The following is a 16708-nucleotide window of genomic DNA, read 5'->3' as shown; positions in this document are numbered from 1 at the left end:
CCACTTTGGCTTCCCATTAGCTAGAAGTCGACCTCGGTTAAGGGTGGAATTAGTAATGGCTGCCGCTAAAAGGTCGGCCTTCTTCTGCATCTTCCGGTCAGCCTCTCGGCGCACCTCCTGATCTCTATTAATGAAAACCTTGGTTGCGATCTCAATTAGCTGGGTGGTATTCATCCCTGCGAATCCCTCCTGACGCTGCAACTTCTTCCGGATATCTGGCATACTCTGGGCCACCAATGCGCTATTCACCATTCTCTGGTTTTCTTGGGCTTCAGGGTCAAATGGGGTGTATGTTCTGTAGGCTTCAATTAGTCGCTCTAGAAAGGCCCCAGGGGATTCAGTTGCCCCTTGGAGAATTTCAGAGACCTTTGCCAGATTAATGGGCCTCTTTATGCCTTTCCTCATACCTTCCAGTAAGTCCCGGCAATAGCCAGACAACAGTTCATAGTGCTGCCCATCATTTGGATCCCAAGCTGGAGCTGCGCGAGGAAACCGAGCTCTAACCCATCCCTCTGGATCCTGTGTCCCGTCGGGAACACGCTCTCGCGTGATGGCCTCAGCATTTTGCAAAATCTTCCGCCTCTCCTCAGTTGTGAAGAGGGTCAGGAGAAGTTGTTGACAATCAGTCCAGGTTGGGTTATGGGTGGCCATAATGCTAGTCACTAGGTCCACCACTGCCTGAGGCTTTTCAGTATAAGAGGGGTAATGCGTCTTCCAATTCAGGAGATCAGTGGTTGTGAAGGGTACATACTGGTAGGCCTGTGCCTGTATAACCTGACCCTGATTATTAGGATCCGGTCGAGTGGTAGTTACCTGACGAAGTGGCAGAACTCTCGAGGAGGTGGGAATGGAACCTGAGGTAGAGCTAGGAGCTACCCTCCTATCATGCTCAAAGGTGATTGCAGCAGGTCTAACCCATTCAGTGGAGGTGTGTTGAACCCCTGAGGGATGGGGAGGGGTACTCATAGACTGAGAGGTGGTCACAGGTGAGTCAGTCCATTGAAAGGGATGCCGGGCCCCTAATGAGTGGGTAGGGGTACTAGAGGGAGAGGCTGGGCTGTCAGGAGTTGAGGAGTCAGGGAGTGGAGCCCAAAGTGGGTCTACAGAGGTTAACAGGGGAGGATGTGGCACAGAAGGGTAGAGGCCAGGTGAAAAGTCCAACCTAGGGTGTGGCAGGTTTGGCACAGGAGGGGAAGAACTATCCGGAGAAGCCTGTGCTGGAGAGGCTTGGGCTGGGCGGCGTGGATCTCTGGGGGTGGCACGGAACCCCAACAATGGGCCATAAGGTGGTGGCTCAAGGTCTGAGGGGTCATCAGAGAGTATGGGTTTCTCAGACAGGGTAGGGGCGGAAGCCACCGATTGGGTGGTAAGCTTCCTGGGGCTCTTTCCCTCTTCTAGTTTAGATTTTCTAATCTTTCTTTGAACACGACCTAACATGAATTTTACTGGGGATCCCATATAAGTTTTCAACCAGGAGGGAGGGTCAGTCACAAGGCTGTCCCAGGAATCTATATAAGGGAGTTGTTCAGAATATTCTGATTCTCCTACTACTATGCTATAGACCTTCCGGATTACTTCAATATCTAAGCTGCCACTAGGGGGCCACCCCACTCCCATAGATGGCCACTCAACTTCACACAAGGTTCTTAAAGTACTTGAGCTTAAAGTCTGTCCATAGTCATTAATTAAAAAGCCTTTCTTGAAATTTCTAAGCATACAATCTAGGGGGGTAACAATTTGTCTAGATGATGTCCCACCCATAATGCTTACAGTTACAACACACAAAAAGGGAGGGAATTTTTGAGAATGCAGTAAGGGGTCTGCACTCTCGAGACACTAGGTAGACAGACAACAATCGCTTCCTTCCGTTGCTGACCAATTGAACTCGCGTTAATTGGAAATGCAGCTATAAGAAGTCCGCACTCATTTAATCATTCACTCATCACACATTCCATACAGAAAATCCCACCCAACAATTTCAGATTTCTCAAATACAGATAAGCTCAAGCGTTTTCGCTTCTAGTCCCCGCGACTAGAAGGTACTAGGGCCTTTGCTGAGAATTGATCAGATTCTCCTTCCCTCCTTCTTGAGGGGCTGGTTTACAACTTCCTAGCTAGGATTACAATACAGAATACAAAATACATACCCGGCGAATGTTCTCCAGTCAGTTAGGTACTGGGATTAATGCAGGATTCATAATCCCACCGCTGCCACCAAGAATTGTTGCAGGAATTGATGCATGAATTTGTGATACTTCAGGAGTCAGACAGCACACACCAGTATGAGAGAGAAATCTTCTTTATTTGCCAGCAAACAAAGCAGGACATCAGTTCTAGCTCTCTTCTCTTTCTCTCAGCTCTCTGTGTCTTTCTCTCAGCTCTCTGGGTCTTTCTCTCAGCTCTCTGTGTCTTTGTCTCCTTCTTCTGTCTGTTCCTTCTGTCCTTCTCTTTCTTCTGAGCTCCTTCTGACGTAAACTGCTTCTGCTCCCACTTAAATAGGGTCCTAAGCCCTCCTCCTAGCCTAGCCCCCTTTACTCCCAATTGGTTAAGACATTGATTGGCTACCTTGCCTCAACCAATCAGCTCCCTACAAATATCAGTTACATAGGTTCCAGACATCCTAAACTGACCTCTAACCTGGGGCCCCTCAAGCCAGACATTTGGGCTCCAGTCTCTTACATGTTATTATGATTGATTTCTCATATTCCTAGTACTAACTGCTAACTAAACTCTGGCATTCATTAAAGAGGTCAAAAGTCAGTCTTACTTAATAGCATACATATCAGGTTATTACTTCCAAGACCATTCCTGCATTTTACCTATAATTAATCAAGGAGAAGAGAGCTGACTAGTTCTGACCTTTTTCACCTCTCAGCTCCATACACAGAACTAGCTAAGACCATAGTTAATTCAAAACACATGTTGGCCCCCCTTCACTGTAGCCTTAAACAGCAGACAAAGGATCATTTTAAAAGTAACACAGAGTTGAACAAACATCCTACACAGAATTATTAATTTACACAGAATACAACATATTCTAAAATAAGCATAATCAGATATATCTTATAAGATATATCTATATCTAAGCTATCTACATATTAAGCACTTCTAAATAGTATTTCAGCCTATTCTTAAACTACAATATGTCATATATCTGGCTCGTGCCTGCTTACAAAACTATTCAGTAAGCCTAATAATTTACAGATGTGCCAGCTAGCATTGGCAATTCACAAGGGACAGAGTTGCATTTCTCACTGACCTTTCCTAACCTTAGCTCGGCCAAACTAGACTCTAATTAACTCCAGCCTGCATTCCTTCACTACTTGCAGAACTGAAGAGAATTCAAACTTCAAGCTTTTAATATCATTTCTTATATATATATAATTATTTCTCAGAGTTAACACTTTCTTTGCCCATGGCTGCCTCATAAGCATTAGGAAGCGCAACAGTAGTCAATTTGAGAAACTGAGGTCATACTTGACAAACTCGAGTTTAGAAGTAGGGCTCATTTGATTGGTAAATAAACCTAGTGTGGATGGGACCACTACCCTGAGCCAATAAAACGGAGAAATGACAGAGAAAGCATTACCAGAAGTGTCACTTTAGTAGTAGTTATCGTACATATGTTGCTACAGGCAGAGTAATCATCCTATTCATTGTTTGTTTTCTTTCTTTCTCTTATCTCTGGAAAAGCATTTGTAGAGCTCGGGCGTTGAGCATGAAACCGGATATACCGGAAAGGGGTCAAAGGAGAGCTAGAGCAGCAGCAGCAGCACCTCACACACCCCTCTCCTTTTTGCCAAGGACCCGGAATATCCTAGTGAAGTGATGCAGGCAGCACCTCCCAGCCGTTCCCTCCCTGCACAGTGCACACAGCCTCCTAGCGCGCGCCGCCGCTGCCTCGCTGTCTCCTGCTGACGTGTCTGCCAGCAGTGCTCGCGCCCCCACCCTCACCCACCACGCGCACGCATACTGACTGTCCGAGCCGGGCCGCTAACATGGCTGCAGCGAGAGCAGCTCTCTGCCTGCTGCCCCTCGCGCTCTGCCACCTCTCTAGCCAGGCGCGTACGGATCGCAGGTTCGCGCCGGTGAAGCGCTGCGCGGATGAAGAGTGCAGCAGTAAGTGAAGCGCTTTCGCTCTGGTTCCGGGAGGGGGAGGGATATTGGGAAGAGGGGTGAAGGGTAGATTGGGAAAAAGATAGGGAGGGATGCGGAGGAGATTCTGCAGCTGGCGGTATTTTGTTTCATTCTGTCTTTTCCCTTTCTCCCCTAGAAATGACTTGGTTTTTTATCCTGGTCCTGCAAAAACGCAGGGTAGATGCAGAGCTTCCAGGCGGGGGAAAACACATGCAAATAATAATAATAACAACAACGAAGTTTGGAAAGTAATTTGGGAGGATTTCCAAAGCTATTACAGGTTGTGAATCCATGGGGGTTGCGGGAGAGGAAAGGAAATTTCGCTGCAAGGCCTGGGGAGGGTGAGGGAGGCGAGGGATTCCTGGCATCGGGCTCCATAGAGCTCTCTCCTCCCGCTCTTTAAAGCGACCCAAATTTCTGAAGCAGCAAGGACTGGGCAAACGATGTACTGCAGGGAAATATTCACCAAATGCAGGGCCCTGGTGCCTGCTCAATGTATTCATACCACACGGGGATACCCTAAACGAGTACTAGTACTATCTTACTTTATTTACAATTAATCAGACAGCAGAGTGGGATGGATGCCTCACCACTCTTTAATCCAACACAGCATCAGCAACTGGAGAGTTAGCCCCTCCATCCAAACCAGAATTCTGCCATCTCTGCTATTATTTTGAATGTAATAACTTGAATTTACCTGAACATAATTTTCAGACTTAATTTAAATAAGTGAAGGATATGTCAGTCAAATCAAGCAACTGCTACAGCCATTTTCTACAATATTATCTTTGTTTTAATTACATAGGAAGCGGGCTAGTCTGTTTTTACACATTTAAAAGTTATATAATACAAAAGCACACTTAGTAGAGTGATGTTACCAGTCTAAACTGAACCTGTAGGGAATGGCTATATTCAGGAAAACCAAGGTGGATCATATCCGCTTGTCTTTAATGTTAATACTTACATAAAACAGCAAAGATGTCTACCTTTCAAACAGGATCTACATCTGTATTGTTAAGTTGTAAGGCTCTAGCAAACTGGGCATTTATTTGCAGATGGCTATTGTCTTGACTGCCTGCTACTCTCTGACCACTGTTTGTCTCTGCTGAACGACACATGCACCTGCTGTTAGATTTAGATATCTTTTTATACACACGAAAGGTCACCAGTGTCCAGAGCCCTTGTTCATGTGGAAACAGATGCTTACCTAGTGACATACACAATCATTCTAACTGTATTTCATGTTCAATTAAAGTTCTCAGAAGACACACTTTCATGGTACAGTGCGTTTAGACACTAACGAACCAAAAATCAGTCAGTATATTTTCCAAGAAACATTGCACATCAGATTTTTGGAATGTTAGGCTGATAGGAACCAAAACATGAAGCAAACTGTAGAGCACTGATTACCAAACCTGTTCTGGGGGACCCCAGCCAGTCCGGTTTACAGGTATACACAATGGAATCAGCCTGATATTGATTTGCATACACTGCCTCTTTGTTATGCAGATCTACATCATGCATAGTTTTTTGTGGATATCCTGAAAAAAAAAATGACTGGCCTGGGTTTCCCCAGGACAGGTTTGGGAATCACTGTTATAGAGAATAGCTTCCTATAAAGCAGCACTACTAGCTAAAATTTTCAAAATATCAATCTGAATTTGGAAGTATTACTACTACATTTGGTTTTAATTACACATTGCCATTCTTGGAGAAGAGGGCCTAATATTTTTGTATATTTTTACCTTTCTTTGAAAATGTATACATCTTTTAATATGAACAGGCCATTGGATTGAAGAAAAAAAAAAGACTTTAGTGAGCTCACTTCTCAACTGTTGCACCTGGATTCATACTCTGCACACATCAAAGTGGAGATTTAGCTAACTTTCAGCGGTGCCAGTTTCATCGATTTCTAATGATGGGTGTTGCTTTCAATAGCTCTGAGTGGCACACTAAAAATCTGAACAAGATGGTAGTTGACTTCCACCTCCAAGTAGCCTTCACTTATGAAAAGAGGCACAGCTTTTAGAGGCATGAAGCAATAATTTTAATGTTATAATACCAAACATATGGTATGATTCTGCAACCATGATAAGAAGGAGTAAACAAACATGTGGACAAAGGGGAGCCGGTTGATATTGTGTATCTGGATTTTCAAAAGGCGTTTGACAAGGTACCTCATGAAAGGCTACAGAGGAAATTGGAGGGTCATGGGATAGGAGGAAAAGTTCTATTGTGGATTAAAAACTGGTTGAAGGATAGGAAACAGAGAGTGGGGTTAAATGGGCAGTATTCACAATGGAGAAGGGTAGTTAGTGGGGTTCCTCAGGGGTCCGTGCTAGGACCGCTGCTTTTTAATATATTTATAAATGATTTAGAGATGGGAGTAACTAGCGAGGTAATTAAATTTGCTGATGACACAAAGTTATTCAAAGTTGTTAACTCGCGACAGGATTGTGAAAAATTACAGAAGGACCTTACGAGACCGGAAGACTAAATGGCAGATGACGTTTAATGTGAGCAAGTGCAAGGTGATGCATGTAGGAAAAAAGAACCCCAATTATAGCTACATCATGCAAGGTTCCAAGTTAAGAGTTACGGACCAAGAAAGGGATCTGGGTGTCGTCGATAATATGCTGAAACCTTCTGCTCAGTGTGCTGCTACGGCTCAGAAAGCGAATAGAATGTTGGGTATTATTAGGAAAGGTATGGAAAACAGGTGTAAGGATGTTATAATGCCGTTATATCGCTCCATGGTGCGACTGCACCTTGAGTATTGTGTTCAATTCTGGTCGCCGCATCTCAAGAAAGATATAGTGGAATTGGAAAAGGTGCAGCGAAGGGCGACGAAAATGATAGCGGGGATGGGACGACTTCCCTATGAAGAAAGACTAAGGAGGCTAGGGCTTTTCAGCTTGGAGAAGAGACGGCTGAGGGGAGACATGATAGAGGTATATAAAATAATGAGTGGAGTGGAACAGGTGGACGTGAAGCGTCTGTTCACGCTTTCCAAAAATACTAGGACTAGGGGGCATGTGATGAAACTACAGTGTTTGTAAATTGAAAACAAATCGGAGAAAATTTTTCTTCACCCAACGCTTAATTAAACTCTGGAATTCGTTGCCGGAGAACGTGGTGAAGGCGGTTAGCTAGGCAGAGTTTAAAAGGGGGTTAGACAGTTTCCTAAAGGCCAAGTCCATAAACCGCTACTAAATGGACTTGGGAAAAATCCACAATTCCGGGAATAACATGTATAGAATGTTTGAACGTTTTGGAAGCTTGCCAGGTGCCCTTGGCCTGGATTGGTCGCTGTCATGGACAGGATGCTGGGCTCGATGGACCCTTGGTCTTTTCCCAGTGTGGCATTACTTATGTACTTATGCACTTATCTGTCATGGAAGCAGAAACAGTGGTCTCCATGAGGAATAAGCTCTTCTTACTCTCCCTCCATCCTCCCAGTAGCTACCACATGGCTCATTCTATTAGCACAGTAGCACCACATTCCCAGAAGTACTATCTGCCATGTCCCAGTCTAAGTAAACAGAATTGTGCTCCTGGGGTGAGAACTGGGGACAGAAAAGAGACTGGCTGCTGCTGCTGCAGCAGCAGCAGCAGCAGCAGCAATAAATGCACATGGCTGTGTGGGAGGACACAGAGAGGGGCTAGGAGGAAACAGGGCAGAATTAATCTTTTGGTTGGGCCTAGGCAGGTCACATGCATTGCAATATAAATCCATTTAAAAACTGCAAACCAAACCAGACCACACTTGGTTCTGAGAGAACCAGCAGAGGTAGAAACAGTAGCTAAGAAACACTGCTCACTGATTCCTGCTGATTGGAGGACAGTGCACAGGGGTATGAGGAGAATAGACAGGCCTCCACAGGCAGCAGTAACTCTGATCCCTCCCCTCCACCCCATTTTTCTTTCTGCTAACAGCTAAGACACCAAGGTAAAATGTGCCTTGGTTGTGACTGAATCGCACATTTGAGCAGGCCTCTCCTAACCATTTGAGGCTTAGGCACATGCATAGTTTTGCTATTGCCTTAATGCTGCCCTGGGTGGAAGAGTAGTAGATGTAGCTTTTCTCTTTCCTTTCTATTCACAGTTTTGGGGGTGAGGGGGGGGGGGGGGGAGAGAAGACAACCTCTTACCATACCCCAAGTGGTATTAAAATATCCTCTTAAAATGGCTAGAAGGAATTTCCTTACACAGAATGGCCCAGTTTTTGGCTGGTACAGTAACCAGAACATGTTAAATACTAGCCATGGTAGGTGTTCAACATAACTTATATATTTAGAGGTTGATATTCAAAGCAATTTAATTAGCGAGACATGGCTCCTGCCCAGTTGAAGTGCCTGTTCAGGGCTATCTGCTAATTTTCAGCAGCAGTTAACTGGTTCAATCCCAGGATGGAGACACTAGTCTACCAGGAAGGCCCTGAGAAAGTCCCAGAGAGGGAATGGTACTGGACTGGGGAGGTGCACACTGTCATAGCCGACCACTCCTCCAGGCTGCCGTGTCACACCTGTGGCTTGCATTACGCAGCTAGCTCAGATTTGTACTGTTCTGACTGGTTTTCATGTGTGGTGGTCATAAGCACACTAACGTCTGCCATGCAGTAAACTCACACTAGCTGCTTAATGCAGATTAGTAAAAGGGCCCCTAAGTTTCCTTCTCTATGTTAATATTCTCTGTAATATGGCAAACAAACAACAACAAAAAAAAAAACACTCTCACGCAATTTGTATGGGCCCTTAGTGCCATAGACTCAAAATAACAAAACTTTAAAAAATTTAAAACAAAGTTTTTATCACTAATTTTACAAGGAAAAAGGGCTATGCTGATTTTGGGTAATTGCAAATCAGAAAATGTAGTACTTTATCAACAGTCTAGTCACACTTCAGCTGTTTGGAATGGGGCGAGAGGGGTAAGTATCTAAGTATTAGGTATTTCTTTATGCATGTGAAACATTTGCAGGGAATAGCTTGGAGAGATATGCCGTGGCTAATGTTCTGCAGTTTTATCTTACCCAAAATATCCACCAAACATTGTATTTTTTTTTAATCCTCTTTCAGTGTTAATGTGTCGTGGCAAAGCAGTAGAAGATTTTAGCGGTCCTGACTGTCGCTTCCTAGATTTCAAGAATGGAGACATAATATATGTATATTACAAATTAGCAGGAGGCACAGCCGAGCTCTGGGCAGGAAGTGTAAGTGGTTTATCTTTCAGTCTATTACTTTATGACTTTACAATTGGATAAGAAAAATGTTGAGTAATACAGCCAGTTTTTACTTGAAGTACCTTTGCTTTTTTATTTTTTTTAAATAATAAGTTTCTAAAATTTGGGGAGGGGTATAGCTAGGTTTGACCCACTGAGATTTGAAATAGTGGTGATAAGAACTTTGGAGAACATTACACCACAAAAATACTAAGCCTTGGCAAAAAAAAGTCTGGGAAACGACCAGCTTTGTGAAATGAGATCTTTCAAGGGCCAGTGATAGACTGTACACTTTTTCAGGATTTCCAAAACATGTGAATTAGTCCTCTTATTATTTATAATTTCAAATAAAAATACAAGAGATAATACTTAATTTTCATTTAGAACTAAACACTATACACTAAAGCCATGATTACTTTTAACAGAATGCCGGCTTTGTGGTTGAACGGGAGAAAAGTGTTTACAAACATAACACTATTCAGACATCACTAAGAGACAGGCCTACAGTGCAGGGCCAGCTTAACCATTAGGCAAGACTAGGCAGTCACCTAGGACAGCAGCTTCTTGATGTCCAGTTATGCATTTTTATAGAATTGCTGTGGGATGATTATGATTGTTGAGTATATAATTGTTAAGCTCTTGGGGAAGAGGAAATGGGCTAAGGATAGAAATGTAGTTGAAGGGGCGCAAGGCTGAAGATTTGCCTAATGCACCTAATACTCTTGCCTAATGATTGGGTGGGCCCTGCTGCAGTGTAACATAAGACAACAAAATGCAGAAAACTGGGTCAAACCAAAAGACCATCTAACACAGCATCACAACTCTGAGTGTCTCGGAGGAGGACATGTGTAGTAGGACTTGTGTAGGATTGTCTGTTTGTCTCCTGTTCCTCTCAACCATGGCTCAGAAATGTACTAAACCTAGGTAGCCAGATTGAGTCAATGGTGCTCAAAAATTAGCACTAAGCATGATTCTATAAAAAGCGCGTGCCCTTTATAGAATCTTGTTTTAGTGCTGATTTCTGTGCCTAACTTTAGGCACGAGACTTATGCCTGCTGAAACCTGGTGTAAATGCTGGCCCCAAGTTAGGCACGCTGAGCCATTTTATATAATTCCATGCACAACATTTTAGAACACCCCTGAGATGCTCACACCCCCTTTTGAGTTACATGCTAGTAGAGTTAAACGCCATGTGTTATAGAATAGCATGCAGCCAGATGCTCGTACAAATTTTAATGAGTGCCAGTTATCAATAATTGGTTGTTGGCACCCAATTATTGATAATTGGCTTGCTGGGTGCCATATATTGAATAACTAGCCGTTAAGCCCGTTAAAACGGGCAAGATTTCCAGCTACCCTCCTCGCCGCCACTCCCTCCCCCCTCTGTGCCGGGCCCCCTGCACTGACCTGACAGCGCCTCTCACCTCCGTGTGAAAGTGCTGCAGGCAGCAGCAGATCATTGTGCTGCTGCCTGCAGTGCTTCCACACGGAGGTGAGAGGCGCTGTCAGGTCAGTGCAGGGGGCCCAATATGGAGGGGGGCGGGGATGGGGGGGGAGGGACGGTGGAGGTTGGTGAGCGCGAAGTTCATTTCCAGGCTCCAGAGGCTGTGTCCGACACTCCGACTCCGTTTCCCTCTCTGTTCCGCCCTCTGACGTCATCACATCTTGACGCGAGGGCGGGACAGAGAGGGAAGTCTCTACTGCGCATTTGCAGGTGAGTCGGTCACTTGCCATTTATATGTTTGATTAATCTGTTTGGCAGAAATTTTACCAGTCCTTCTTGGAATCCAAATTGTCTGTCTCTGAACCATAAATATTTCAGTTTCTCCTTTAGCTCAACTTCTTATTGGGTTGAGATGTATGTACCCAAAAGAGCAGTAAAAAATAGCTCTTTTATTTATAAATATCACTGAAAATATATGGACCAGCCATGAACCTCCGACTTTTATTTTTCAGACCTGTTGTAATACTAAAAACAGTGAGATTTTCATGACTTGTTTGATCATAGTGTGTTAGCACCTTAGTATTGGGTATCCTAAAAAAAACAGCCCTGTTGTGGGTTTTCAGGTAGATGATTTGGGAAACCCCTGCTGTAATGCAAAATGCACAGTTACGATACCTTCTGAAAGCAATTTTCCTGCTAACTAGCTTGGGACATCTCAGACTACCCACATGATGCTATTCCAGTTGTCTCATAACTTGATCCACATTGAGGCTCCTTTAGTCTTGTGGGACCTGCCAAAATGGCACCAAATGGGCAGAATGCAGTTTGAGTTTGGTAGAAATGTTGCTTGTAAATGTTCTCCAAAAATGCCTGTGTCAGTAGTAAAATGAGTTAGTGTCTGTGTTTTCAAACCTGTCTCTCTTGTGGCTATAGGGACAGTGTAAGACAAGTGGGTTTTTTTTTTTTTTGGGGGGGGGGGGGGGCTCCAAAGATCTGGTTTGTTACAACAGTCAGCAATACCACTTCGTTCTCTTCTTCCCTTGGGGAAAGTTTTAGAGAATCTAAACAGCACTGGGCATTTTAATTTCAGGTTTAGGGTTGCTGTAAACCTGGAGCTACAGTCTATCACCAAGCTTTGTAGGCACTTTTACAGTAAAATGTCTCTTAAAGTTGTTGTTGTTTTTTTTTTTTTTTTGGTCTGTATGTGTAGCTGTGGGACTGAGTTTGAAGAATACTGACTTTTCTGCTTCACTTGCTGTAATAACAATTCTTGACCTTTCCAGTAGCAGCTGGATTTGTGAACTTTTTCCAGTTAATCATAGCTGAAAACAATTAGCACTTAGTTTTGACAAGGAAGCAAAATCCTTACAACATAAAGACTGAAGCAAGAAAAGACCTGTAGAAGATAATATATTCTAACCATCCTCTGTTCTGTTTGTATCCACTTGTAGCTACAAATGAGAAAGTTGGTGTGGGTTCAGTGTCTACCCAGTGTTACACTATAAGCATTCCATCAGCCAAATCTTGTCTTCCTCCTCCCCTTTATCACACAGCTTATGAGTTCAATATGCCAAGCAAGCATTTCTTCACCACAAATTGCCCCCTAATAATTGCTTATGATACTTGATTCCAAAAATCAAGATGTTCTCCAGGTCCCTACCTATCAATGAAGATTTATCTCCAGGTGTTTCAAACTGGGAGGGAAGAAGGAAGCTCTCATAACTGTTCTGGTAGCTGTGCTGACTGACCCTTTGTGAAGGAGTAGCCTAATGGTTACTGGAGTGAACTGAGATCTTGGGAATCTGGGTTTGATTCCCTTTCCTTGTGACCCTGGGCAAGTCACTTAACCTTCCAATGCCCCAGGTACAAAAAAACACCTCAAAATGTGAGCCCATTAGGGACAGAGAACGTACCTGCATAAGCCCCTGGATTCTATAGAGTATGACCTAGTTGCGCTAGCAAATCTGGTTGTATTCTGGAGTTGTGTGTTGATAATTTTCAGTTAACAAGCAATTATTGACACTAATTGGCATTAATTATGCACAGTACTGCGCATAAATTTCTTAGGTGCTTAGTTGAAAAGGGGGCATGGGCAGGTTGTGGGCATTTCTAAAAGCTATGCCCATTGTTATAGAATACACCTGGTCCGTGCCTAATTTAGGCGTAGGCATTTACACCAAATTTTATTTGGCATAACTGCCCATAACTAAATTTGGTCACGGGTGCAAGGCGTATAATATAAACCTTGCCTAAATTTAGGCACGGTTTATAGAATACACTTAGGCATTTTTTTTTTTAGGCGTGATATATAGAATCTAGCTTATAATGTGTACAGCGCTGTATATGTCTAGTAGCGCTGTATAAATAAGTATTAGTAAACATTAAAAATGGCCCACTGGCTCTAGCCTCTTTCAGTTGATCCTCTTCCTATTAGCCATAAAAATGTACATCTGACCCAGTCTTTTTTGAGTAGTAGTTAAGCTCCTTAAGCATATTCATAGAAAACAGCACATTAATATAGAACACACTGTGAAACAGCCTTTCAGAATCTGAAATCCAGCTAGGCTGGAACGCTGCCTCGCGTATGTAGAATGTTGTTTTGTAAGGCTTTAAACCCTTGGGAGAAAACAAGCCTACATAAAGAAAAAGTGTAAGAGTGTGTGTGTGTGTACCAAGAACTACCGTTGGCAAGAGTTTGCTAAGCTTTCCTGTATGTGTAGAGCAAAACCTTCTCTTTCAGAAGGCTGCCGAGGGTGCTGCACCCTAAGAAAAAACAAACAAACAAATGTAACTCAATAATATTGACAATAAATAGCAACAGCCATATGTTAGTGATAGGATAACATTTGAAAGCTTACTTTGCAGCGGGCTTCACAACATTGGCACATTGTAACATTTCTTTATGCAGGGCTGTGCAAAAATTATTCGGTGCCCTAGGCAAACCTCTAGCCTTTTGTGCCCCTTCCAATAATTTTCAGATGCTTAGCTACTTTGCTCATTTCAAGAATTCTATACACACATAACTGAACATCAATCCTTTTAAAATTTTAAGCTTTATTAGTGGGTAAAAGTATGTGATGATAGTTCTCCAATGCTGTGTGGCTATCAAGACTCACTGTTTTGTCTGCAGCTGCTTTTGGCCAGCTCCCCCCCTTAATTACTGCATTAGGTGACCACTTAGTTTTGCCAAATGGTTAGGCCCGCCCTGTCTTTCTGCTTCTTCTACCTTCATTTCAAAATTAAGGCACAATATTGCTGTAAAAAAATGTCTTTATTATAATAAACACAATGACACTGCAAACAAGACAAAGTGGACCTATAGGACACATTTTTTATATTTAACAGTAGTAACAAACAGAGTTTCTTTATTTTATTATTTCTACTTTATTTTTTAATAATATTTCCTTTGTTCCTTATCCAGCCATGCTATGCTGTCCCTCACATTTATTTACCATAGTTTCATGTATCAGCCATTTGCTATAGGCTGAACTCATACTTTCTTTTGTTTAAAACCATATTACTCCGCTATGCCTAGTCTTGATTTTGCACTTTTATTTTGCCAGTGAGACACCACAATGGAGGAGCCAATAAACCCTTACTAGGGTCTCACCTGTTCCATCCGTTCTATAGCGCCTTTTTCTTTTTAAATGTCTACTTGTGCATACAAATCGTTTGTATTCTCCCTTCAGGACATTGTGTATCACCTCTTTAATCCGTCCAGGAATAGGAAAATACCTACTGAATGTAACCCACCTCGAGCTACCACTGAAAAAGGCATAGCCCAAATCCAAATCCTTCCTGTTGCTCATTTGTTTTTAAAATGAAAATACTTCCATTGATTTATATAGGGGTACGTTCACTAAAGCACACCAAGCAGTTAACAGGTTTTAACATGCGCTACCAGGTACACATTAAAACAGCCAGTGTGCTAAAAGTCCAGCAGTAACTGTTTATGATGGGATGGGGTGGGGACTGGATGGAGTATGGGTTGAGATTGGGCGTGGCTTGCAGATTACAGTCAGTGGGCAGCATGCACTGAGATATATGCAGTTAACTTTGTTTCACTTAATGTCTGCATTAGATGAAGCTGCATTCATAGTGCCTGCAGGTCAGGTTCATTAGGGAACATGTCCTTGTGGAAAATGCAGGGGAAATGCTGGACATACCTCCCAACAGTTACCTCAGATCCACTGCACTTAACACAGATTTATGGTTTGTAACCCATGTTAAATGCAAAAAATTACATTATGGGATACGTTTACTAGCGATAATTAAATACCATAAAAGATTAATTAACAGGAACAAACAAAAATCAAGAAATATATTAACCTATATATAGCACACAGCCAAGCAGGGCATAAATAAAAAGAGAAAACACCAAGGGCCCTGTTTACTAAGCCGCGCTAGAGTTTTTAGCGAGCGCTAACATTAGAGATGCCCATAGGAATATGTGGGTGTCTCTAGCATGCGCTAAAAATGCCAGCGCACCTGAATAAACAGGGCCCCAAATCCAAAGGAAAAGAAAAAATGAAAATAGAATAAGTCACAGAAGTATTCTTACAAACTGTATTTATCCACCCAAAAAATTCTGGCGCTCCAGTTTACTAAGCAGCGCTAGCAGCTGCCCATGTTCTAGGCCAGCACAGCCTGTTCACTTTGAATGGGCCGTGTTAACTAGCGCATGGACAGCCGCTAGCGCTGCTTTGTAAACAGACCCCTAGGTGTGAAAGGTTAACTAAAAAACATATCTAAACCTTTGATAGTGCATTCACTCTGCAGCTCCTCAGTATCTCTCCACTCTCATCTCTCCCTACATTCCTCCCCGGGAATTCTGTTCACTGGGTAAATCTTATCTGCACCCTTCTTCTCCACTGCTAACTCCAGACTCCGTTCCTTTTATCTTGCTGCACCATATGCCTGGCATAGACTTCCTGAGCCGGTACGTCAAGCTCCATCTCTGGCCGTCTTCAAATCTAAGCTAAAAGCCCACCTTTTTGATACTGCTTTTAACTCCTAACCCTCATTCACTTTGTTCAGAACCCGTATTTTATCATCCTCACTTTAATATTCCCTTATCTCTTGTTTGTTCTGTCTGTCTGTCCTAATTAGGTTGTAAGCTCTGTCGAGCAGGGACCATCTCTTCATGTTCAAGTGTACAGCGCTGCGTACATCTAGTAGCACTTTAGAAATGATAAGTAGTAGTAGTAGTGATATAATTCAAGGCACTTACATGGGAATCTAAGGACCCCCCCCCCCCCCAAAAAAAAACCCCAACAAAAAACACCCCAGTGGCCAAGACCAGGGAATTTACAAAACTACTGTTCTTCATGTTTCAGTGGTCCTATACGTACCTGGAAACAAAAGGGTGTCTTTTACTAAAGCTTAGCCTGAGGTATCTGCAGCATGGCCTATTTTATTCCTATGGGAACTGCTGCAGATAACTCAAGCTAAGCTTTAGTAAAAGACCTCCAAAGTCATTTTTTTCAACAAAAAGAAATAAGGTTTCAAAATATTACCCTTATCAAATTTAGCAGCAAGTTGGAAATAGCCTTAGTATTTCGTGTACAGAAGATTCCAAACAAGATCTAGTTGAAAGTTCCAAAATATCCTTACCCTCCTGAGCCTCACTCACTGAAAGTGTCCTAGCCTAGGAAATAAAGTGCACTTTAGAAACTGGGTCTGCATTAGGAAATGTTAAAAATATTGGAAATATTTTTAAATATATATGTATGGAGACAAATGGGAATTTTAGGAAAAATTTATTTAAAAATTTTATAGATCACCTATAAACTAGGTGGTTTCCAAATATAAACAAACATACATAATTAAAATGCCATCAAAATAACAAAGAAATTAGAAATTTAACATACAAACTAAAAAAATATTGATCTCTGCGTTACATCACATGA

General features: G+C 42.6%; 2 protein-coding genes across 5 annotated transcripts in view; one reads left to right on the top strand and one right to left on the bottom strand.

Annotated features, from left to right (window-relative positions):
• TAF1A (TATA-box binding protein associated factor, RNA polymerase I subunit A) overlaps nucleotides 1–16708 on the bottom strand; it is a 182512-nt gene that overhangs the window by 111149 nt on the left and 54655 nt on the right. The window contains exon 1 of one of the 2 annotated variants that reach the window (XM_030195992.1): nucleotides 3590–3779. The exons of the other annotated variant lie outside the window; for it this stretch is intronic. The gene's annotated coding sequence lies outside the window, so the exon portion shown is untranslated. Of the gene's footprint in view, nucleotides 1–3589; nucleotides 3780–16708 lie in introns of those variants that run through there. 2 annotated transcript variants of the gene reach the window in all.
• The window catches only part of MIA3 (MIA SH3 domain ER export factor 3), a 237758-nt gene continuing 225014 nt past the window's right edge, over nucleotides 3965–16708 (top strand). For all 3 annotated transcript variants that reach the window (XM_030195990.1, XM_030195989.1, XM_030195988.1), the window contains exons 1-2: nucleotides 3965–4119; nucleotides 9213–9346. In XM_030195990.1, coding sequence (XP_030051850.1) covers nucleotides 3999–4119; nucleotides 9213–9346 — 255 coding nt within the window. In that variant the 5' untranslated portion in view covers nucleotides 3965–3998. The remainder of the gene's footprint in view (nucleotides 4120–9212; nucleotides 9347–16708) is intronic.

This window comes from Microcaecilia unicolor, chromosome 3 (genome assembly GCF_901765095.1).
Source record: "Microcaecilia unicolor chromosome 3, aMicUni1.1, whole genome shotgun sequence".
NCBI lineage: Eukaryota > Metazoa > Chordata > Amphibia > Gymnophiona > Siphonopidae > Microcaecilia > Microcaecilia unicolor.
Note: the sequence above shows the minus strand (reverse complement) of the source record. Positions and strands in the feature narration are given on the sequence as shown.